The following is a 25400-nucleotide window of genomic DNA, read 5'->3' on the forward strand; positions in this document are numbered from 1 at the left end:
TTAACTGAGCGGACTGGTTTATGTATCGACATACATGCGGAGAATTTTGCTACCTCAACAGAAATGTGCCTTTAGACTTAGGGATTTATTTGACTTGTACCTAAATACAAAGTCACTCATTACTCAGGAATGAATGGAAATTCCAAAGAAATATAATTTTTTGTGTAGGTACGATATATGGTATTATAAACTAAGTCTGTTTTTATTTAAAAATTTTTGGGAAGAATCACCTGAATTCTCCTAGAGAACTATATTTGTTTGTCTTTCTTCCTCTTTGGATGCACAATCTTACGATGGAGAGAATATTATGTTGGAATTGTCAAGTAAATAATTTGAAGAAGTAAGTATAACAATAAGTAATCCTTCTTTTAATATAGAACTTTGAGTTGTTCCAGAACCACATGCCTACATTTCTCCAACCACCAAGTGGGTAGGGGATTGGTGTCAGGGGCATAATTTACTATGAGATAGAGAGGACAAGTTCCCCTCCCGGACCTCAATTTCCCCCCAGACCCAGTTTATCCAAGCTTTTCTACTTAAGAAGTGACATCAAAAGTGTTGGCTATAACATACTTAAGGATGGTAGAATTGATAAACATCACTTAGATATGAAAAATAGCTTTCAAATGAGCCATTAAACGTCATTCTAAAAAGTACTGGTAGCCCACTAGACCCAGCTTTTCCACTTGAGATATGCCACCAAAAATGCAGTTTTTAGTGCCATTTGGAACATGGGTGGGGTATATTGTCACAGTAGTGACCATTATATTCGGAAAGAGTGTTAATTAGGGAATCGAATGGTACTAGTTTTTTTTTTTTATCATTATACTGTTTACGTCAGAAGAGGGGGTTTGCTAAACCATTACCGTCTTAAAAAATAATTGTATAAATGAGCGATTTTTATTTTACTTCATTTGCTCGTTTTTCTGCTTGAAACTCCAATCTACTGCCATTGTTAGGTTGTATCGTATTCTTTTTTCCCACTTCTGCCGAGAGCTATTTTCCTGCTTTAACTTAAAGGAAGTCTTGAAACCTGAACAGTTTAGCAATGCTAAAGATAATTTGGCTAACCAAGAGCAAAGGTCTCTTAAGCCCCCTAAGAGCTAACTCATCCCTGAACTCGATTGTTTTTCACTTTTGACCTCGTTTTCGAATGAATAACATCTCTACTCGAAGCCATTTTTTGGTGTAGTAATTGAACCCCTGAAATCATATACTGCTAATATCGTCAAATTACCCCACTCGTTCGAGTAAAAATAAATATATAATAAAGTACAAAAGTTAAATGTAACTTTGAATATATAATACGAGTCAAAATTTTCGAGGATCTATTGGGAGCTAAAAGCCTAATAGGATGATGGGCATTAAAAAAAAACTAATAGAGCACATAACTAATAGAGCCATGGGAGCATCAGAAATCAACTGACTTTTGTCCAACAGAGAAATACTCGCTTCAAGTATTCGTCGTATAGTGTGTCATGCTTGTTTTCAGATTAGTGATTTGATGGGAGTTACGGCCACTTGCCCATTGTATAAAGTAAAATTCGGTCAGTGTAAGCTACAGTGAGAATTATGTTTATTATATGATGCATTGTAAGCTCGAAAGAGTAAATAAAATTCAAAAATGAAGTGTTGGATATATAACAGATTTAAAACTGTTCACAGCTAATTCGACTAATTCTGTTAATGAAAAAGAGAAAATTAAAAGTGGATATTCTTTGTTTGTTGTGACTTCAGTAGAACAATCGTCTGGGAGAAGGAATGTCTATATTGTCCTGGTGTGTGTTTGTGTACATGGCTGTAGAAAATGCTCCGAAGTGCATTTTAGATAAATATGTTCCCCAAAAACAATTCTGATGTTTTCTTCCAAGAAAGTCTTTGTCCATTTTTTGACATTGATTTCGTTTCTTTGTGATAATCTAAGGCTCAATCAAGTGGTTTAATACCAAAACCGTACGAAATGTGTGGAAAAGTGGACTTAGCTATGTTGGCTTCTGAAGGGCTCATGTGTCTGTTGTTCAAACCACAGTTTATAGAATTATCCAGTAAGTTTATCGCAGATCATTTCTGGTCTTCATTCTCGGTACGAACAAAAAGCTCCTCCCACTTATTTCTACATTAGCGGGTTAGTCTGTTTCCGTCAATCAATGAGAAATGGTTACAAAGTGCATTATTCGTAATAGCGGGTTTCCATTTGTTTCGTGTCCAACAGAAATCTGACTTGTCTACCCGTGAAAAGATCTAATGCCGCTTATGTTTATATCTGCAAAAACGTTCTCTGGAGCACTCGCACCTTGGTCCGGGTTTTTATAATGGGTGAGATAGGGTATGATCATACTGCTAATTCTATAAACTGTGCTTCAAAGAAATCAAAAAGTTTCTACCTTTCTTGTAAAATTTATGTTCTCGTAAATATTGCCATATTAAAATTAGAAGAATGTTCTTAAGACGTGTAAGATACCGTAATGTGTTTATCTTTTCCTCACTATGTATATTTAAGCTTTATTTTGATTTTGTGGATAGCTTATTTTTACCTCTTCTACACCTGTAAAGGACTCTATGCACTTGCTCTCAGTATTGACAAGCTACTGCCTTAATATGTTTTCCTTAAACGACTATATTTTCCACCTTTTTTATTGTTGCGTAAAAAATTCTAAAACTTTTTTTTCCCCCAACAGGATCATGGGCGTCCATAAGGGGAGGCAGGGGGAGGGTGCCCCCCACTCTTGTCGAATGAAGCTGCCTTACATTTGTATATTATTTTTTTTAGATTACTATTATACACCATTGGAACTGCCGATTAGACTAGGTAAGCCCCCCCCCCTCCAAAAAAATGAGCATATGGGCACCCATGAACAGGATTGATTTTTTCCCCTTGCTTCTTTTTCAGTCCAATATTCTTAAGCAGATCGATTGATAGCATTCCACCTTTTCCTTGTCCTTATCTCTGGTTATATAACTTATTATAAATTCCGGAAGGTAATGACACGTTAAGGAAGAAAAATCAGTATTTTCAGTTTTCTTGAGTTGTTGTTCAGGGAAATTTTCCGAGAAAATGTTTACCCTGGTAATCGTTTGCGAGTAGGTAAATTTAGTCACGTATATAGAAATTTGCCTGGGGAAAGTCTCAGCATTTCAAGGGAGCTTATTCGAAAAAAAGAACAATCTGGTAAATTGAATATAAAATAAAAAGAATATCGTGTTGAATCTAACAAAATTGGGATATTTCAAGATTTCATTCGAACCGTTTAAGAGGTCGATTTGACAAAGCCGATAAACTAAATGTTGGAGACAATTGGAAAAAGAAGATTCATTGTTGGTTTTGAAATTCCCTATGACACTGAGTGTGGAGAATGTTCTCATGTACATTTTAGAACAAACTTTTGGTTTGTGCTTCATGCGAAACGTGATTTTGTAACAAGTTCACGGTTGAAGCTTTTTTTTAATAGGATAAGATGCTTTTATCATTTGATTCTTAGTTGTAAGTCCATCAATTCATCGAGCCATGACTATGTCATTGCTTTGTCTTTTTTTAAGAAAATGATCTTAACTTGACCTAAAAGATGAAAAATTTTCCTATTTCCTCATGTTTCTCAGTACTTTTTTCATGTTTTTTGATCTTAAACAAAAACAAAAAACTTCAAAATGTAATTTGGTTGATAAATTAAGATGAATTCGCTTATTGAATGATAGCAAAATTGTCATCGCATGCAAACATTAAAACTATAGGACAGTATAAAAATAACATTCTAAAATTTGCATAGGAACCATAAACTTTGATGACGTAAAATCGACAATAAAAGAAAATTTTTATGGGAAAAGCTTACTTTTATTTTATTTTAATTCTTTTTTTTTCATGAAATATCCTTGTTAATATAGTCAATGATAGTACAAAGATAGTCAATAAGATGTGTCGACATTAAAGCAAGAAAAAAAGAAATTGTGGAACTGACTTGGTCGGACTGACTTTTGAAAGACAATTGTAAATAACTAGTCTTGCGTTTATAATAAATGCTCAAATAATTTCTTTTTAGGATTTTGACTTCACGTCCACCACTACCACCACTACTACCACGACAACCACTACTACTCCTCCTCCAACTAGGGACCCATATTTGTCCCACTATGACCCAAAGAGAGAACACGAAGATTTCCTTGAAGCCGAAAAGCGTCTCGATGAAAAATTCAAAGAAAAATTTACAAAGGTAAGCATAGTCTAACATGATTTTGTTGATTGTATGATGTCTAACGAAACTCTTGAAGTTTTTAGGTCATAAAAGCAAAAGTCTTTTCAATGAATTGGAATCAGTAACTTCTCTCTAAAGATATATACTTCGTAAAGTCTATGTTCAAAAAATAACTTAGTGACTTTAGCGAAACCATATATATGACATAATTAGAGAATAATTATCTATAAAACATCGTGAAGCTTAATGCTTTTTTGATTAATCCAGCAAAATATAAGTTGACACAATTATAAGCCGGGGGTGTATGATTTTATGAGTAAAGGGAAATGAACACTCAGAAAGTGGATTTTTAGGTCTAAGGCTTAGATATCCCCCAATTAATAGGGACTGTATAGAAATCAAAAAAATATTTTCATTGTGGGGGGGGGGGGGTGTAAAACCTAACGGAGCACCTGGCATATGTGTTTGTTCATGAACCAGGATGACCCGATCTAATAAAATTCTGTGGTTCTTCCCCTCCGCAAAAGTCTAAGCACTTGCTTATTCCGCTTAAGGTTAAATAAAGCCTAGTCTTTATCGTTTAATGAGTTGTCATTATCAAGAACACGGTTTTTCTTTGCTATGGCAGAGGGGCTGATAACAAAACCTTCATTGGAAACTGCGGATCAATGTTCCCCAAACTTGTTTGCCACATCTCCTCTGTAGTTTAATGCTCTAGTTTCGATGAGAGATTAATTAATCGTGACCGTATTAAGTAAAAGCAGATAGAAAAGTATTGATTGAATAAACTTAGCAGAAAGAAGATCTTAGCGTTGATATATGGGTATCGACCGGGTGACGGGGGCCCGCGGCTCTAGGTTATAACTTGGGTTTATCTTTGAAGAGTTGGGACACACATTTTTGAGCAAGAGAAACAAGATAAGGCCGGTTGGTGTAGAGTGCACGTAATTTTTTATCTTATGTTCATAACTCTGCATATGGTTTATCGTTAGGTGAATAAGAGGAGGGAGTATCATAAGCAAGTAAAAGGCACACTCTTATGCTACAATTTTTCAGGGATATCTCAGAATTTCCTCCACCCTTCTCTTGTGTTAAGGTTCGTCAATGTTAGTATTGTTTTGCACTCAGAACCAAAGGTTGTGGGAAGTCGATGAAGATTGAATCTTCAGCAGTGTAGCAAGGAGTGGAAAAAAGAGAAGATTATAGTGTCTGTCGACGTCATTATAGAGGTAGAAAAAATTCAAACAGAATTGAGTAATTAAGATATTAATCAGAATTTTGTTTGTTTGTAATATTCGTTTCAATTCAAAATCATGTCTGTTCAAAAGCCAGCTTTCTGAAATTTCAGTAAGTTAACTAGACTAGCAAACTATACGCTGGTATTGGTGACAGAGTTTGGAGCTTTACCCCCCCCCCCCATATCTGGGAAGTTCCTGAATTATAAACCTATTTAAAGACTATTTATTAAAGACGGAATTAAATACATTTTAAAGACACGATATGGCTAGAAACTTGGCTTGGAATTTACTATAAAACAATTTTTTGGATAAAAACACAGATCAGGGACTTTTCACTATTTTGTGAATCGTTGACATGGGAAATAACTATCATAAAGGGGTCAAGAGCACAGGTTTTTCTCAGGCTGGCAAATATAGATTTTGCTACCCCTGCCACACCATCAATATTGTAAATATACAATTTTTGCCCAAAAATATTACAATTTAAGCTTGTTTCGCCCCCCCCCCCCTCCTGGGCATGCTGCCCATGGCAATTGCTCCCTCTAGCCCCCCTCCATAGATCCAACCCTGGTCAAGAGTCTAAAGAATGCCCCAGGAACACTTTTAAGTTCAAAGAATTACGACGTTTGCGAATGTCAAGCGAAAGTCAAAAGAACTACAATGTCAAGCGCCAGATCGTTTTTTTTTGTTGACACTACTTTTTGTTCAAAACTATCTTTACCGCCATTTAAATCACCCTTTGGCTGTTCGCAACATACAATTTTTATGTTTTATTTTGCGTACATTACTGTTTGCATTAACAATATCCTATTATTTGATCAGATTAAGTGTATTCACTTTGTATCTACCCTAAACCGAATAACTGGAAGCACACTATTCACAGTTATTTTAATCACAGCTAGTGGATCACTGTTCATGATTTCTTGAGAGTCCCTGTATGTCTTCTACAAATAGACATTGTCAATTTTTTGTGTATTCAGTATTATCACTTATTTGGAGACTCCTCTCTTCAACTGGATATTCAGAATTCTTCCAACTAGCCTTCATCCAGATTAGACTTAGTTTGCACTCATGGCCGTATCCAGGGGGGTTTAGGGGGTTTGCCCCCCCCCCCGAAATGTTTGTCCGACTCGTAAAAAACGTAACAAAATTGAATATAAATAAGTTTTTGATGCGTTATTATTTTTTTTTGTAAAACCCATTCGAATGTTTTTTGTACCCCCCCCCTGAAAAAAATTCCTGGATAAGGCCCTGTTTGCACGTATACACTGCTCTTCAAAAAATTCTAGTTGATTATCGTGGATTTTGTCGAGTATAGATTCGAGTTTTGGGTCTCCAAAAGAGATGAAGATTCTCCTCTCCGTTGAGTGGCATACCCTGAACAAAAAGCAAAATGGATAAAATTAAATCAAGAGAAAGTATATAAGAAAAATATATCCGTTCTTATTTATAAGCTTCTTGTTGCTTGGACTTGATATACTTCCCTGTAGCCTTCTGTAAAAAGGGATTATCTATAAATGAAGAATGGGTTTTAGAAGCGTGCTTTTTGGCAATCTCATTTGAGCCCAGTAAAAAGCAGGAAGTCTTGGAATAGAGTGGAACAGGTAATGCAAATGAAACTAGGACCTTCATGGGGGGGGGGGGGTAAAGTGAATCTCTGGACAGCTTGGGGCAATGACGGAGGGTGCGAATTGTGTTGGCTTCAGTTGACAGTGCTGTGATTAATTGTCAGTAGAAATATTTGCTGTAGCTTTTGATATAAATTTATCGTTTTAGCATCTTTAATGCTAGAAAAGGGACTTCTTTGTAAAAACAATGGCCGTTAAACAGTAATTACCTTAAACAATTTTTTTCTGTAAAACTTACGTCATCTAACATAACGCCTTTAGTTTTATTACTGCCAAAAACACTGCTTGAATCTTTTATGTTTCTTATTGCCCTGTATGGAACATGGACAGTCATGGAAATCTTTACAGGAAGAAGCTTACCAAATTTCCCAAGAATTGATGAGGGTGCTTACTTTTTTTTTCAGGCGATTCTTTTTTTTCTAATTGTTGCTAAAGTTCGATTTTTTTTCTTTTCTTTTTTTTCATTTTTTTCGAGGGATTGGTGCTCTTTTAAGAGACCTGATCTGCCCACTTCCTTTGCAGTGTATTTGGTTGTAAACTGTTTGCTGTCTAGACTGACATAAGATTGATATGGTTGTGAGCTGAAATGAGAACAGTTGGTACTCGTTTTAATTATAAAGGCTACCACCTTTTATAATTTTGGTGATATTCAAGATATTTTCCAGATAACCCTTTGAGTAATAAATTCAAATGTCTTACCTAATGCTGTCTCTTTACCAGTCAGTAGTGATTAAGATAGAAGCGATAAATTTTACGACGTACCCCAAATGCAAACGATCGCCCGAAAGAATAGCGATTTTATCTCTGCAATGTTCGATGTTTAACTGAATATAATTGCTAGAAATTCCCTTTCTAGACTAACAGGATATGAACAATAAACGCCGTTCCATTCGTAGAATTTCTGTAATGACTACTTAAAACAGAGCATTTGTTACATGTGTAACATAAAACCTTTTATTTCCATTTTCATTTCCTGAAAATCTGGGGTCATTTACTGTCTAGTAGCGCAGAGCTATCGTTGAAGAGTGTAAGTTCCAGCAATTTTATTTGAGAACATTCAATTAAACTAACGAAGACGGTACTCGAATATAGCGCTATGTTCAGATATTAATTCTTCTTTCCTCATTGTTACCATTGCTAATTTTTTGGCTTCTTATATGTTCTTTTTTCTTCTTCTTTTCTGTTTCTCTTTTTCCTGTTTCTCTTTTTTTTGAGTAGGATTGATTGACATCTATTTAATTTTTTATATTTATATTTAACTGTTGCCTTCTATTAACTTTTTTTATTAACTTTTTTTTTATTAACTTTAGCTATTAATGTTTTAATTTTTATAGATTTTTCTTTTGATTTAGAGCTTAGTTGAATCGTATCCCCCCCCCCCCTACAGGCCTAGGAACATTTGAGAATAAGTACCATGTATTCGTTTTGTGCTTAATTGATTATGATAAGATTAATATGATAAGATAATGAATAAATCTTATCTCAGTAAAGCGTCCAATATTAATCTATAGTTTCAGACCAAAAGTAAGTTTGAAAATTGAGAGAAATTTGCTTCGTTCTGCATTTAAAGAGTTGTTTAGATTTTTGCTGTAAGCTGGATAATACTTCTGTACTTTTGTTTTACTTGATTACTCTGTAAATAAAAAGAGATTCTTTAAACGAGGAAACCATTCGGCGATTATAACAGAAGTGATGAATCTGTTAAGAGGTACTTGAGTTGTAAACGACCGCCTGAGAGAATGACGATTTTCCCTTCCAACGTTCGATGTTTAACTGAAGATAATTGACAGACATTCCCGTTGGTGACTAACAAAATTTGAATCAAAAACACCGTTTCATCCTTAGAACTTTCGCTAATGGTCATATAAAATTCAATATTTATTACGTCTACATTTCTTTTATTTCTATTGTCATTTCCTGGAAATAATTTTTTTTTTTACTGTCTAAGTGGAATAATTCTAGTTGAGGATATTTACTGAAACTGTTGAATATGCCGCTCCAACACGACGCTGCCATGCAGATTAATTTCTGTTAATTCCATTTTCCTCACTGCTGCCGTTGCCTATATAGCCTCCGATATTTATTGATCCATAGTTTCAGATAGTGTACACTCGAAAACTAAAAAAAAATCGATTCTATCTTCGTTGAAAAGGGAATGTGCTCACATTTTTGCTTTAATGTGTAAAATAATATGTAAAAGTTTTGTAAATGTATGATGGTGACGAGGGAACGAAAAGGGAATCTAGGGTTATTTAAAGCAATATGGACCGCTGATAATGAAAAGAACCTATAAGCTAATATCCTTTAGTAGGGTAATACCCATAAAACTAAATGTATAGCATACTCTAAACTACATTACGGTATTTCTTGAATTTATTTTTTTTTTCTTTTCACTTTATGGAAATGACAATATAGATTTTTTTGTTGGATCTACGTCGATTAGTTTAAATTAGCTAGGTTTTGAAGACAATAAAAATATAGTCAATATGACCTAAAACAAACAAACAAAGAAAGGGACGTAACTTGTTTTGTAACGTAGCTTGGATTCAAGTCATGCCAAGTTGATATACGAGTTGTTTTGTGAAATGTCGTATGTTGTTTTGTGAAATGGCAATCCTATAAATTTTTGACATCCTGAAAATATGAACAGGTTTGAATCCAAAATATCACAAAAAAAGATTGCTTTCTTCCAACTGGGCCCTCTATTTTATTTTAATAAAAGCAAAATTACAAAGCGATAATAACCGTTAGATTATTTATTTGAAACTTTGTGCCCCTTCTGTGCCTGGGAACAAGTGACCCTTCACCCCATAAAACCACCTCTGGGGAAGTCGTTCAAATCCTCAGTATTCTTGGGAGGCTGAAACTCTGTACTCTCTTTCGTTCAGAATATCCCTCTTTATTCCCTCTCATGAAGTTATAACTTATTTTAGGTATCTTATTATCAACTTATCTCACCCAGTTTGAATGTACCCGTTTCGTTTGGGGTGGTAATTGGATTACCAAAAGTTGCAACTTTTCATATCTATCCGTAACTGACCTATCTTAACCGTTCTTTTATTATAGCCCTTTACAGAATATTTTAACCGAATTATCATACAGTTTTTTCTTCAGCCTTTTTGATGCGCCTTCGTTTATGGAGAACTTTCATTACATCGTTCTCTGGTATTATGTTAGTTCTAAAACTCGTCTTCTCATTCTTCCAAACTGTTTTCAACTGCCGAACAACACCCTGTCGTGATTATTCTATAATTTAACTCTTCGCCCCATCCAACTTATTTATGAGTTATACCAACTCTGTGAGTGAATTTAAGTGACTTAGTCTTTTTACCATTAATATTCAAACTTACCGTCTAATAGCTGAATCATTAAACTTCCCAGAATTTTTGTATCTCGTTAACAATTTTACCAAAGATCTTGAAATCATTTGTATAATAGGAAGGTAACGATTTTGTGATATTCGCGATTCCTCTACTGAGGGCCCTAGATTTGACTAGTTCTCATCTTTTATGTTGCCGTGGGTAATAAGCCTATTAAAAATTATTAAGCATATGGAATTTTTATTGTTTAAACAACTGGGCTTTTCAAAATATAAAGAAAAGTTGGCTGAAATTCTTAATTTAGAGCTTTAGTTTCAGCCTTGTCGATATGAGGATATCATGATCCACGTTAATTAATGTAGATGTTTCAAATTTATGGACGCTTTAGTGGGAAACCACTTAACGGACTCTTAGTTTTGTTCAGTCGCACGAGTATTCTCTAAAAGTAGGGATTATTGCCAACAAACTACTCAAAACTATTTGATGCCTAACACTAAGCAATGTTTTGAAGGCAGTTTTTTGGGAGGGGGGGGGTCTGCTAAAGAGTATCTAAAATACAAAAAAAGAGATTTTTAGGTGGTATTTTTTTTCAAATTCTTTAATAGGGATAGTGCCTTTTAAGTCTTATTTCGGGGAGAGAAATAAGTTTCACCCTGAGTATACCCTAACCCTGAGCATAGAGATGTATAAAGCTGTACATAGTTCATCTATTCTAGAATATATTTCAGAACAATTTGCATGCTCAAGCACTTAGCCAAACGTCAAAGAATACTTGTCATTTTAGCGGGTCGGCATGGCTAATGTGTTAGGTACAATTATTCTGGATATTATTCAGTAAGATTCGCTTTCTAACTTCACACTGTCCAAATACGTTACCAATTTTAGAAAATAAACGCTACCAGACTTAAAAATTTGTTAGACTCCAGGTAGATAATCTGAGAGAGACATTCCAAGAACGTTTGGGGTATGAAATCTTTTTTAGAAATCGTTTCTCGAAAACCATTTATTAATTTTTTAGAGTACGTTCAATTTTGAGCACGTCCATTCTAAAGTTTTATAAAATTCTCTATGCTCAAACATATAACAAAATATGCAATATATTTTTGCATTGGTTGATTAAAATTAAACTAATTTTTTGAAACGAGTTTTGAGTACGTATTTGCTAAAAGATATTTTAGAATATTCTTTTTGCTAAATTACGTAACCAAATGCCAACAAATCTGATTGTAGCAGATAGTTGGTGCATTACATCAAAGTCAACAATTTATTTTTACAGGCCAATTTTGAGTACGAGTTCCTTAAAATACAGTGTACAACTTTCTCCACACTCGAGTTTATAACCAAACTCCCGAAGTATATGAGAAATGTTATATTAAATAATTATGGTATTTTTTCAAAAGTAGCAATAAATCATCTTGTGAATTTGCTCTACCGTTTTTTATTGACTTGCTTAAATTAGCACCGGAAAGATTAAGATGTTAATATCATGCACCGGAAAGATTAAGATGTTAATATTATGCACCGGAAAGATTAAGATGTTAATATCATGCACCGGAAAGATTAAGATGTTAATATCATGTCTATGCCGTAGAAGCTCACAAGATATAATCTTGCAAGTGCAATCTCTTTAAGTCATTCTTTATGCTTTACTTTCCATTCGAAACATAAGAAAACTAGCATTTACATATTGAGAAGATACGCATCTTTCGCTCTCCATAGGAAAGGCTTTCATTTTCCTTGACATTTTTGACAACAGTGAAAAGATTCTGTAAACAGAGTAACTATGACGACGTGGCAAAACAAGAAAGTATCTAAAATTGGCTTTCTTTGGAAAGTCAAGTTTTCTGCTGAAAGGCCTTTTAATTTTATAGAAAGATGTTTATTACTAGGAGACGGGTTGCCAGAGCAAATTTGTCCTTGATCTTTGTCCTCCGAGTTTATAAGAGGATAAGACAAGTTTACTTAATTTGAAATTCCTGTGATGTTTGTGTCAAGTTCATAAGCAGGGTTATAACTACCTCTGCCTCGACTGGCATCGAACGTTTGGATTCTTAAAAGGAAAAGGGAGGCCAAAAGGAAAGCCCAAAAAGGGAATCCTAAAAGGAAAGGGCAATCCAAGCAAAATCTGTGTTCTTTTTCTGATTTTTGAAAATCTACCTCAGATAACAGAAGCATCCAAGAGTGATATGGGAGGGGGGGTAGCATGAATATCGTTATTGTTCAGGGTAAATTAGCAAGAGGATGTCATTCAGATAACCCGTAGCTGTACGTTTTAAAAATGTTGTTCTAAGTTGTTTCCCAGTCTGTTCGCAATTGCCAAGTGTGCAGGCGATCAATAGATGTTATAAATGAGACCTAGACCTTTGTTAAATCAATATTACCCTAGAATCCGAAAATACAGATTGTATGAGTAGTGTCAGTTTATTGACCGTTTTTACTATTAGGGCAAGTTGACCTGTGAGTCAATAATGTCGTCACATTAAGGCAGGGGAATTGTTTCTCAAAGAAAAGAAGAACAGCTTGACCTATGCAAATCAATCGATTGAATTACCCAAAAATACAAATGATTACGTTTGTATGGGAAAGATTATCTGATTGATGAATCCTTGTCAAATTAAAGAGTTAGATGAGTGGAAAGAGCTATTTTAGTTTAGTATTGAAAATTCGGAATTACAGAATAAAAAAATCCTATTCTACTGTAGGACTAGGAGTTTAACTCAAAATAAACCTTTCTTTTATTTATTTAAGAACAAAAACTAATATGATACGAGCCAAAAAAAAAAAATTCCCTAAGAAGGGCATGAAAATCTTTTTTGAAGCCTTGCTCCTACAATTTAACTTACTTTTACTTACATACTTTTACAATAACTTATTTACTTATTTTTACAATTACTTTTACAATTTAACTTACTTGCTTACTTTTACAATTAAAGCCTTTCTTTTATTCCAATTTAACTCAAAATAAACCTTTCTTTTATTTATTTAAGATAAGAAAATCAATATAATACGAACAAAAAAAGTCCTTAAGCAGGGCATAAAAATCTTTTTTGCAGCCTTACTCCCCCCCCCCCTTTTTAGAAAATGTTGTTGTTTTTTTGCAATTTTTCCAACTTCACTGAAAAGTAGAAAAAATAAGATACCGTTATTTAAAGGTTTTTTAACTCTATTGTAGATGGGATAAGATATACAACTTGAACCCACTTAAATCCTCATAATACTGAACTATATACACGTTCAAATGATTCTTAACGACATTGGAAGTCATTTCTCGAGTGTAGCTAGTTAGTACATACATTTAGTGAGTCAATTACAATCGGTAGTGGTTTAAAGTAAAAAATTAACGATGATCATACTCAACCTGTCTGAGGCATATTTTTGCCTTTTGGGGGCAGAACTATGCCCTATAAGGTATAGTCATAGTTCCCTATAAAGCGCTTTGATTATTTTCATTAAAAGGGTTACCTTATAGTGGATTATATATTGTTATCATATAACACTGTGTATTTTCAGATTTTGTTTAATACAAGATATACTTTGTTATCTTCAGGTGAAAGGATAGATTCCATTTTACTTTATAAGGTACTTTTTAGTTAAAATAATCTATTGTACTTATTTTAAAATAAGCAGTTGTTTCAATTAAAAAAATACGGGGGGGGGGCTAATGTGTTTGTCAAAACCTTAAGGGTTTTGAAAATAAGGGTATCACGGCTTTGTTGTTTTTGTAAATTTTTGCAATAATACGAAAAAGGGCATTCTTTCATGAAAATTCCAAAAAGGGATTTTAAAAAGTCTAAGAGGGGGCAAATTACCCCCCCCCCCCAATTGAAGCCGCTGCCTAAAACCTAAATGTGTAATCACATCTTTTTCTTTTTTTCGAATTTTAGATAATGAAAGATTGGACAGATTTGGAAGGTCGCTATCAGGAGATGATGAGGAAAGATATACATGGTGCCGAAGACTTCAAGCAGAAGATGACTATTCGGTAAGTTATCTTATTATAAAGTTCGGTAAGATGACTATTCGGTAAGTTATCTTTTTTACAATATTTATATAAACCTTTACAACAAGCTGCAATTCGTAATAACAAAAATATAGAAACTTATGCTTGTTGTTGTTTAATAAAACCCAGAAGAAGAGATTAATCGTCCAAAAAAGTCAAAATAGTTAAGATTCACTTTTTTTTTTGTAACAATATACAACCGGTTGGACATCAGGTCCCAGGAGGTTAATAAAACCCAGAAGAAGAGATTAATCGTCCAAAAAAGTCAAAATAGTTAAGATTCACTTTTTTTTCTCTCTTTGTAACTGTTTGTTAAATAAGCTCTATTTTATTGTCTTAAATTGATTTTATTGTCGTAAGTTGATTTTCTTTATTTCACTTGCTCCTCGTTTGGCCTCCATTACTGTTACTGGACTGAAAAAAATCACAGATGGCAGCAAACGCCTCTTGCAGAAAAGAAGACAATCTTTAAGTCCTGATTTGCAGTAGGTTGCAAGATAAAAATTCATAAACGAACATACAACCGGTTGGACATCAGGTCCCAGGAGGTTAATAAAACCCAGAAGAAGAGATTACTCGTCCAAAAAAGTCAAAATAGTTAAGATTCACTTTTTTTTTTCTCTCTTTGTAACTGTTTGTTTAAATAAATGTATGTCATGGTCATTCATGAAAACGAACTCTATTTTATTGTCTTAAAAAAAAGACAGACATTGCGAATTAATACAACCGTACTTGTTTCCTTATTTCTTAGACATAATGGAAGTTCTTTTGGCCCTATATTTCTGGGGGTTATTAAGGGGATCAGGGAGGAAAAAAGATCGAATTCGTCGCGCTGTGAATCGACGCAATAAAATTTTTTTCCAAAATCCGTTGTTTTTAGTAAGTTCCCCTTGATCCAGTTTACTTGACCTGAAATTTTTATGCCGATCAGAGGATTGTTTCGAACCATTTGGCTCATCGTAGGGTATAACGAATGGACGTAACAACAAATTGAAACGTATTTGGGTTGTCACGAATCAGTAAAACAAATTGTTTTCAATAGTTTTTGCTTTTATGGAAGTCTCCTTGTCCACGGATCTTGTCAGTTTAAGCCAATCGAAGAAAACCAAATTTGTTGACCCAGTTTCTGGTACCTGATTACCGGTATCTGGTTTCTTGTTTCTGGTTTCTGGTATCCACAAGTCGATACAACCAAACTTCGAAGCACTTTTATTTTGTTTTCATTGAGGTCTACCCTGCCCTGTAAGTTCCAAGTCTGTATGAACGATTACGAACGTGTTTACGGCCCTAACCTACGAACGTATTTAATACGTAACCTAACCTAGGTACCTTTTTCCTCCCTAAACCCAAAAAACAAAAGTTTAAATGTTGTATTATATAATTATATAATATGTTTATATAATATATATAATATATTATATAATATATGTACAAGGCCGTTCCCAGGTGGGTGGGGGTACCTGGTTGTAACCCCCCCCCCCCCCCGAAATTTTTGACCGAGACGAAAATAAGTCGAAAATTAGTAAAACCTAGGTAAAAATCAGTAAAATTAGTCGAAAACTGAGTCAAAAATTAGTAACCCCCCTCCCCCCGAAAAAAAAAAATCCTGGATCCGCTCTTGTATATGTATGTAATCATTTAATTATATATAAATGTATTTTATAATATATTAAACACGAAACGTGTTTAAGGCCCACGTAACTCCGACTTCAGGTGTCAGTCAGATATAAGTTCATTTTTGCGTTGTTCGTAAATTCAAACTACTAAAATAACTTCCGTTTTAGCAAAGTTAATCTAAGGCATATTTCAAGAATAGTTTATATTTGACCATAATCATGTTACACTAAATCGGATGATAGAGTATCATCCGAAAACAATTAGTTCTTTTTATCCTCAACCTGCCAACTGAGATTTTTGTATATACAAGGCGGCCATGCGGCGATTGCCAGGAACGAAACCAGGACTTACTTCCATGAGGGGCCGAACCATTCTGGGTGAGGGAGTCGGGTCTAAACATGAAAAAATTTGTGTCAGGAATTTCTCACATCTTGGAGGGGGGTCTTAAACCCAAAAACCATACCCTACCTACGTCATAAGCGATTGGTATATTTTCGTATTTTGGTATGTACAATATTTAGTCCCTCTCATTGCAAGATCGTGACTGTATAATTTCAATTACTCTATTACTGTTGCTTTCTATCCATTTACTTCAAATTTTTTACTTCACATTACTCCAAATTGGCTTCAAATTACTCTTCTTTCGAAAAAGATATCATTCAATTCCAATGAGATAAGACAAATCTTTAAAATTGAATCTGTCACCATAGAAAAGAAAATACACAATCAATTCAGTGACAAATTTAATCCTTTGAAGAGAAGTATAAGATCCTGGGAGAAGAAAAGAAGGATCTGGAAACCGATTAAAGAATCTTTTTAAGCCTTCGTTCCCTTTTTGATCTATCCATATCGAAACACTATCTTTGAAAATTCGTTTCTTTGAGCTTGAAGTATAATAAAAAGAAAAAGAAGATGGGCAAAGATTGTTTTTTCTTTTTTACTTGAATGCTCTGTATTGAATTTTTGAAATTTCTTTTTCTACTTCGACCCTCTCAACCTTTAATCGGCAAAGCATAAATGAATTAATAACTAAAAAATTACAAATACATTAGAAGGGAAATCTCGTATCAACTTTAGTTCATTTGCTACCGCTAAGAAAAAAAAGTTCACGTTAAATTTTATTTTAACCAATTGTGCTGACCAGAAACAATACTGCTCTCGTGTTTAAATTCAAAACTTTTCCGGTATAAGAATCGTAAAGTAGATAAGAAGTGTTCCTCTGATGTTTCCAAAATCCCTAATAATTTTTAAGGAAAAAAAAAACTTTTCTTCTGGGCAATTCAATAGTATATACAAGAAACAAACCTGAAAGTGAGCTTCTTACAGATTATGTAACGTCAGACCTGCATAGAATATGAGGTTATATCTTTCACGTTCCGATTTTCTTGTTTTTATAAGAGATTTTCAATTCGGACTGAATTTCAAAAATCCGCAATGAAGAAAAACAAAATTAGATTGAGAGCACGGACCACACAACATGGACGAGAAAAACTTTATTTTTCGATTTGCTTGAAACTTGTACTTAAGTTCCTTAGACTGATGGAACCCCAATACACAAGAAAAATTGTCTCGCCAGAAAACCCTTCATACCCTTTTTTTATGAACAAATGGAAATCGAAAACCATAGTTCCCTGGGACAACTGTACCCTAAAGTAACACAAAAATTTTAATTTTGGAGTAATATCTTCCCCCATAAAATGGCCGAAAAAACATGTTTTTTCGGATTATCTTGAAACTTTCAAGGACTGTTACCTAGGCTAAGGGTACTACACATTTTCATTGGGAGGGGGAGCACGTTGCAGGCTCAGAAATCGACCAACAATTTTGCTGTCCTTGATCAGTTTGAAATTTATAGCCGTAAGTCCCTGGCCCAAGATGAGCCTCAGGTGAAAAAAATGATATGGACCAAATGGTGTGCAAGAGCCACGAACACAGAAATTAGAAAACCACAGATACGTTTTTATCAGTTTACATTAAAGTTACATACATGTAGATATGGCCACGAGAACCTTAAGTGAAGACAATCTCTTTTTTTTATACACAGATTGTACCAAGTGTTGACATCACAAACTTGGCACAATGTTTGTCTGTCTCTCCTATACTCCATCATCCGATATAGTGTAGCATGATTATGGACAAATATAAATTATTCTAGAAGTATGCTTTACATTAGCTTTGCTTAAACGGATTCTATAAAATCGTTCGTTGCTGCAAAAATATCACAAGTTCAAGCTGTGGTGTTTGAATTTACTAACAATGCAAAACTGAACTTATTTCTGACTGACACCTGAAGTCGCAGTTACAGAAAAACAAAACAAAGAAAATAAAACAATACAGTATGTGGGCCTTTTCGTTCATACAGACTTTAAACTTAAAGGGCAGGGTTTAAATTCCTTAAATGTGATTAAATATGGATTTTTACTACTCTTCCCCTATTATTCCTTTCGTACTGGAAAAATACATGAAAACTGATTCCATTCTATCGGTTTTGAGTCTATTCCTTATTTAAAGCCCTTCAGCATAACATAGCCATAAAACTCATGTTTTCAAATGTTCATTCATTTTTTTCTTCATTTTGATGAATTGATGTCACGGTCCAGAATCTTCTTATCTTTAGATCCCCTATGGACCAGACTTACTAAAAATCTATAATTTCTCATTGGTTTCTCTGGTGATCAGTTCATATCTGTTGAGATATTGACAGTAAAGAAATAGGAAGACTTCAACTTAGGGCCAGCTAATTGGCTATTGTTTTCGGAAGAACATTATGCTTCCTTTTCACTGCTCATACTTTTTGTGAACCTATTTACTGAGTTCGAAGTTTTGATAAATTGGGGATAGTTCTTGAGAAGAAACTGCTTGAAGATGTCAAAGATGAAATAATAGAAGGAGTGAAGGCGATGCTTAGCGTGTATTTCACCGTTGTCAGTGTATGTGAAAACAGGGTAAGATTGTGACAAAGTTGTATGTTTTCAGATGGCATTTTAAATTCAAATCCGTTATCATGGTGTAAAGACGGACGCGGGACAAACAATAGAATTAACTTCAGAGTAACGTATTATAGCTCATGCCACCTCGTGACTGAAGAACTTTTCGCAGGAACAGGCAACTATGCCAAACGTACCCAGGTGCACCAATTGTCCCCTTCCCGTTTAGATTTCTAAAAGTGCATTTTTTTTGTTGCGTTTTCATTTAAAAGATTGAGAAAAAATTCATGCCCCAACTTCTCATATTTTCATGAATTAGTGACCCTGAATGTAACATGTGTCGAAAAAATCTCGTCTCCTTTTATACCAATCTGACTTGTCAGACATGAAAAAACTTCCTGGCATTAGAACTAACCCAAAGTAAAGGCACATTGGTTTGAATACCTTGCACTTTTGAAGTCTATTTGTAACACCATTCAAAACATTTACTTGCTTTTAATGATTTCTCTGCTTTTTTTTCTAATTTCAATCTTTACTATCATCAAAAGCAATTGACGAAGGCAATAAAATGGCAGTGTTCATTGGTTAATGTTTAAATTGTTTCTGTGTTGTAATTTTTCAGGTGTGAAACCACTATGTTTTCATCTGAACTAGCAGGATCTTGCAGATAAGAGTTAATATTTCTCAGAATTTGTATTCTATTTGAGACCCTTCTTCTTCCCATGAGCTTATCTGATATCTATATTCTGTCATTTCCAGCTTCCAAAAGTTGGTTCGCGCCTTGGAAGACGAAAGCCAGGCTGAAAAACATCAGCTAATTGCAGCTCACCAGCAACGTGTTTTGGCTCATATTAACGTGAAGAAACGCGAAGCAATGACTTGTTATACTAATGCTCTCAATGAAACCCCTGCAAGTGTGAGTACCTTCTCATTACCAACATTTCTTACTTTTTTTCATTATCTCTTTCTTTCTGTTTATAATACAACTGTGCAAAAACTACTTTCCCTCTAAGTTTGACAAATCTTTGTACAGATAAATCTCAGAATTGTTCCCCCCCCCCCCTTGATACGGTCCCAAAGACCAATATGAAGTAGCTGTCACTTGTGCTACTGCTAACAACTTACTGTAGCACCAAACCGCCTTTGGCCAACACAGCTACTCATGCTCCTCCTCCATCCCAATCTATTCAAAGCCTCCCTTTTTACACCATCCCAAGAAATTCTAATTACCCTTAAATCTTTCCTTACGACATCCTCCCACCTTACTCCAAGACGACCTGCTTTTCGTTTGGTCCTAGATGGTTGGCCCAAAGGGACGATCTTTGGCAATCTCTTATACTTCAATCGCAGAAAGTGTCCTGGCCATCTCAGCCTTTCTCTCATTGAGAGAAAGATTAAAGTTTTGGGTTTAATTAAACGCATTTTTGGAAGTACGGTCGACCGAATTCTATCTGGTCTGTTGCATTTGAATTTAATTATCTTCCTTTTTTCTACTATTTAGGCCAATTTAAGTATTTTAAGCGGAAAAGCTCTTAATTTTGAGAATTCTTGCAATTTTGTATTAATGTGTTCCAGCTCAAGAACAAGTTGTCGCATAGCGAAAGTTTGATTAAACTGTTCAAGTGAGTGAGAAAAGTTCCTCTCCGAGGAATTTCATTATCTTTTAGCGTGAAGCTGTTCTTTATTTTTGAAACTTGCTTTGAAGTTTTTGACTTACCTGATTTGAAGACAAAAAATATGTTCCTATTAAAAACTGGTTCTCTCGAGTTCTGAACTAGAAAATTGACTTTGTTCTTTTTTTTCTACAATTTTTTTTGAAGAAATGAAGCTAAAATGTATTATTCATATATTAGGCGTAAGTGATTCATAGGAATACAATTGTTTAGCCAAATCCTTTTTTTTTATTCTAATTTGATTTTTTTTTCTGATCTGAAGATTATATTATTGGTTCGGTAGGTTCAGCTTTCATGGCTTTCTTAAAATTCACTCCTCCCATTTCATAAAAGGTAATGTAACATATGTATAAATATATGTGTAGATCATGGTTGCTTTTCCCTTTGTCCTTGTATTAAAACAATCGTTATGAATTGGGGAATAATTCATATAATCATGTAGTGTAAAGAGAAGGGGGGATGGGGAATATGGAGGGCAAGACCCCCTTCATATACAGGATGACTTGTGCTTGTCTTAAGTTATAATGTATCTTTACTTCCATTTCAAAACCCTTGCTTTTTTAAATTTGACTTACATTTGTTTTAATAAAACTGATTTATGATCATTTTAACTCATGATTATCATTCGATGTTCGAAATGACTCTATTATTGAATAGCAGAAGTGTTTGCAATCAAAGTGGAAATTTTATTATTTTAGAAATCAAAAGACCGAGGGGTGCCGATTTTCTCAAATCATGTAGGCTAAACGACACGTGCAAAGCGTGGCGAAAGCGTGCCAAGTATCGTGGGGACTCTGTCACTTGTGGTGGAGCTGTGTGGCACACATGGCACTTAAGGATATACACTAGGTGGCAGAAAGTGGATGACCTCTCGGAAAAGATTACCAAGTAGCGTATCTGGACGCTATCAAATTCACGTAAAAGCGGCAAGGAAACTGAGTTGTTTTATAAAAGCTCGAGTGAATCGTCTTAGTCACATTAAATATGATAAACTTTTTAGTGGATATTTCAATATGACACAGACTTAGTTACAGACTAAGCTTAATCTGTCTTTGTATATATTGAGGAAGGGGGGGGGGTCTGTTTGAATAAACCCAAGAAATGTTTATGTTACTTGTAAATGTTGAAAACGCAAAAAGCTCGCTGTTTTAACCCTCTGTAAAATAAGGAGTAAAATTTAAAGCAGGTAAAAAATTTAAGTAGTTCAGACCTAATAGTCTTCTATATTAAGACCATGGTTCCCGCCCCCTCCCCCGAATGAAAATTCTAGTTGTGCCACCGAGTAGTAGCTTAGTAATAAAATTCAAATTTTTCTTTTTAGACTCCAAAAGTACAGAAATGTCTTGAAAAGCTTCTTCGTTCAATGCATAAAGATCGTCATCACACTATTGGCCACTTTCGTCACCTTCTAAAGACCAATCCAGGACAAGCTGAACGTGAAAAAGAGACCACCGCTGAACACCTGGCTGATATTGATAAAATGACAAATCAAAGTCTTGACATGCTGAATAGGTAAAAATCGAATAACAATTTAAATGGTTAAATTCAAGGAGGAACCATGTACAAAACTCAAGATTTTAGAATGGTTAAGGAGCAATTGGGATTTTTGTGCCCCTAGTTCTACTCCAGAGTCAAATTTCCTTAAAGTTACTCTTAGTAGATATCAGAATTCAGTGTTATCAATAATTGAATTCAGTTTCAGTAAAGACTAAGGGCGAATCATGTGCAGAGCTCAAGATTTTGAACGGTTCTGGACTACTAGGAATCTTTTGTGCTCCTGGCCTTACTCCCGAGTCAGATTTTCTGATTACTTATGCTCGGATACCAGAATTCGGTGTTTTCAATTTCATTAAAGGTCAAGAGGAACCATATACAAAACTCAAGATTTTAGAAGGATTTGGGAGCATTAGAGATTTTTTACGTTCTTAGCCCTACTCTAGAGTCAAATTTTCTAAAGGCTAATCTTATGTATTGCCAATAATTGAGTTGATTATTGAGTTGAGTTGGTAAATTTTTTGTGCTCTTTGTCCTACTCCAGAGTAAAAAAAAATCTCAAGATTGGCCTTGTTAAGAATCAGTATTCAGAATCCAGTATTATCTATAATTGAATTTAGTTTCAGTAAAAACCAAGGGAATAGTGTACAAAACTCGGAATTTTAGAAGGATTGGGGAGCACTGGGGACTTTTGTGCTTCTAGCCCTACTCCAGAGTAAAATTCTCTTAAATCTATTCGTATTCCTAAAGAAAAATACAACGTAATGAAATAAAAAAAGAATGAGTGACAAATATAACTGTTACTTCTTCGTCTTCTTACACTCGTTCTTTTGAAGCCTCATAGTTTCTTTGCCCCTACTCCTCTCCCCAACCTGTTCTTTAGCAATTAGTATTAGTTACTAGACTCCTTGGAAAATCTTGGTAAACTGGGCTAATTCGAAAACAGCAGTTCAGTTGAACAAGACGAAAAAGTTAAAATCTAATGGTATTTTGGAAGTTACCAGTATATGCGGTAAAGCCTACAACACTAGGTAAAATTTTAGTGAAAGGGGGTATCTGTCATTTTTATCATTTTCAAAGTGCAAATATTCCAAAATGGTTAAAACTGTATTTTTTACTATGGTCATGAACCTGTTCAATTTCCTGTAAAAATTTTCTGTTGTTGTTCTCTTATCAGACGGATGAGTTGAAAGAGGAACATATGAGAAAAATCTTGAAAATATGTGCGTGGGTAGGGGGGGGGGGGTATTTATAAAATAAAAGTTGTTCATCTTTTAGACAAATTCATCCATTACGAGAGATTTGAAAATGGTAATTTTTGTTTTACTTAGCTAAACATTTAAATGTTTTATAAGTCAAAGAATGTCAACTAGATATTTTTGTTTACCATTGTTTGAATCGATAATCATCTGAAAGCTTTTTAGAAATATCTAAATCCAGCTCATTTTACCATTGATACGAAACTATGAATTCTAAGGGGATGGTGTTTGGGGATCGGAGTGTTCAATAAGCATCTTTGTTTCCGCGTTTTGCGGGACCATAGGTGGGGAATTCTTTACTCGAGGATATAGATATAAGGCTGGTAGAAATATTAACCAGTTCATGAGTTTGTTGAAACGGTGCCTTTTCGGAAGTTAATAGTGATTTATAATTATGTATACTTTTTTTTAAGTGAAGTTTTAAATATATAATAGGTTGTAAGGATTAAAACAACCATTATAAACAACAAAAATGGTTTCCCTGGTGGCTCCTGATAGATGTTGTGATGACATTTTTGTTAATAAATCTATCTTAGATTAGAGTAAACTGCATAATTCAATGCATTTCCGTTATTACTATAATTATTGACCAAATTCACGTTTTCAACCCCATCATGCTTTATTTTCTAAGGGTAACGTTTGGATTCTGATTTCGCTCTAGAGAAAGCAACGGAAATAATACAAAATAGAAAAACTATAGAAAGTACAGGAAGATCGGTCAAAATCACTAGATTTCAAAGGGAACTTGGGCTTCCTGAGCTTGCACAACCTTCCCCCACCAACGCGCGTATGAACCTGTCAGTGTTGCCTCTGATTATTCCCTTATTTCTTAAAATAAATAAGGAAAACTATTTAGTTAAATTTGACAACACTTTTTGTGCAATAATGAAAACTGGCATACTAACGGTGCGAAAAAACGATCTAGATTAGTGACAACTGTTCAGTTTGTTGTTTTAAGAATGTCAGTTGAATGATAGTTTAATAGCATTTCAAAGAATGAATTATAACTGCAAAGTAAGACTGTGGTTTTAGGAACAAATAGCTTGTTAGTATAACCTGGGATTGTATGGCAGTTGAACAGCGAAAACAAACACAGAAACTACATTACATGGGGAAATTAATTTGAATATTTTTTTTAGCTTAATTGTGACAAATGAGTGCTTGTGGATTTTATGATTTTAATAAAATGGATTTATAATAAAATTGTAAGTTTGAAACCAATGTTTTAACCCTTTTTATATCCAAAAACTATTGATCATCCTTAGATTCAAAGAGAAATTCTTAGATTGCTCCAAGCTGTAATTGTTAAAGTGGATGATCTCCCCTTTGTTACACTTTGAAAGAATGGATTCCCTTACGCCGCTGAAACTCAATTATATCAGTACATTCATGAAATCAACTCTAATTCATCGACTAAGATGTTCTAGATTTTTTTGTGGGTGATGATCAAGTTGAAAGTCTTCCATTACCGAATATTTTTCTAATAGTTGCAAGCTCAATTTTTTGTACATCAACTAGTCTCTAGTTAATGCATTGATCTTGATATTTCAGCAGTTGCTGATAGTTTACAAAAATTTCGCCACTTGGCTTTTTATTTGTTCATCGTTCCTAGTTTCTGGACTTGATCGACTTGAATATTGAACCCTTCCCAAATGAAAAAAAAAGACATAAAAAGCCGACACAGTGAGTTTGAGTTTTGGGCTCCGAAAGTGATGTTTGATAACAAAAAAAAGAAAGAGTTTTGTTTATTTAGAACAGTTTCAGTACTTCTTACAAAATGAATCTAGAGGAATAGTTTCTAGGTCCTGTTTTCTTTTTTTTTCAAACTCAGGCTCAAACTTAAGATAATAATATATGTACTAGGGGGGGGGGGGAATCTTTTCAGAAACAGCATCTTATGGGTATTTTTATCATTGGTTTTAGATAATTTTTTGGTGGGGGGGGGGTAGTGGCTGCTTGCTTATTGAGCAGTAAGGGTTTCAGACCTTATAAACTGGGGGGGGGGGTGAGGGCAAGGTATACAAAAATTACAATTGCGTTTTTTAGTTAATTAAGTT

The 25400-nt window shown here is 34.4% G+C and overlaps 1 protein-coding gene across 1 annotated transcript in view; it reads left to right on the top strand.

Annotated features, from left to right (window-relative positions):
* Appl (amyloid-beta-like protein) overlaps window positions 1-25400 on the top strand; it is a 167535-nt gene that overhangs the window by 117164 nt on the left and 24971 nt on the right. Inside the window, exons 6-9 of the mRNA XM_089092083.1 lie at window positions 4035-4205; window positions 14258-14355; window positions 19677-19833; window positions 21912-22102. Of these exons, the coding sequence (XP_088948209.1) occupies window positions 4035-4205; window positions 14258-14355; window positions 19677-19833; window positions 21912-22102 (617 nt within the window). The remainder of the gene's footprint in view (window positions 1-4034; window positions 4206-14257; window positions 14356-19676; window positions 19834-21911; window positions 22103-25400) is intronic.

Source organism: Artemia sp. Qi Xiang Cuo, chromosome 7, assembly GCF_049724085.1.
Source record: "Artemia sp. Qi Xiang Cuo chromosome 7, ASM4972408v1, whole genome shotgun sequence".
Lineage (NCBI taxonomy): Eukaryota > Metazoa > Arthropoda > Branchiopoda > Anostraca > Artemiidae > Artemia > Artemia sp. Qi Xiang Cuo.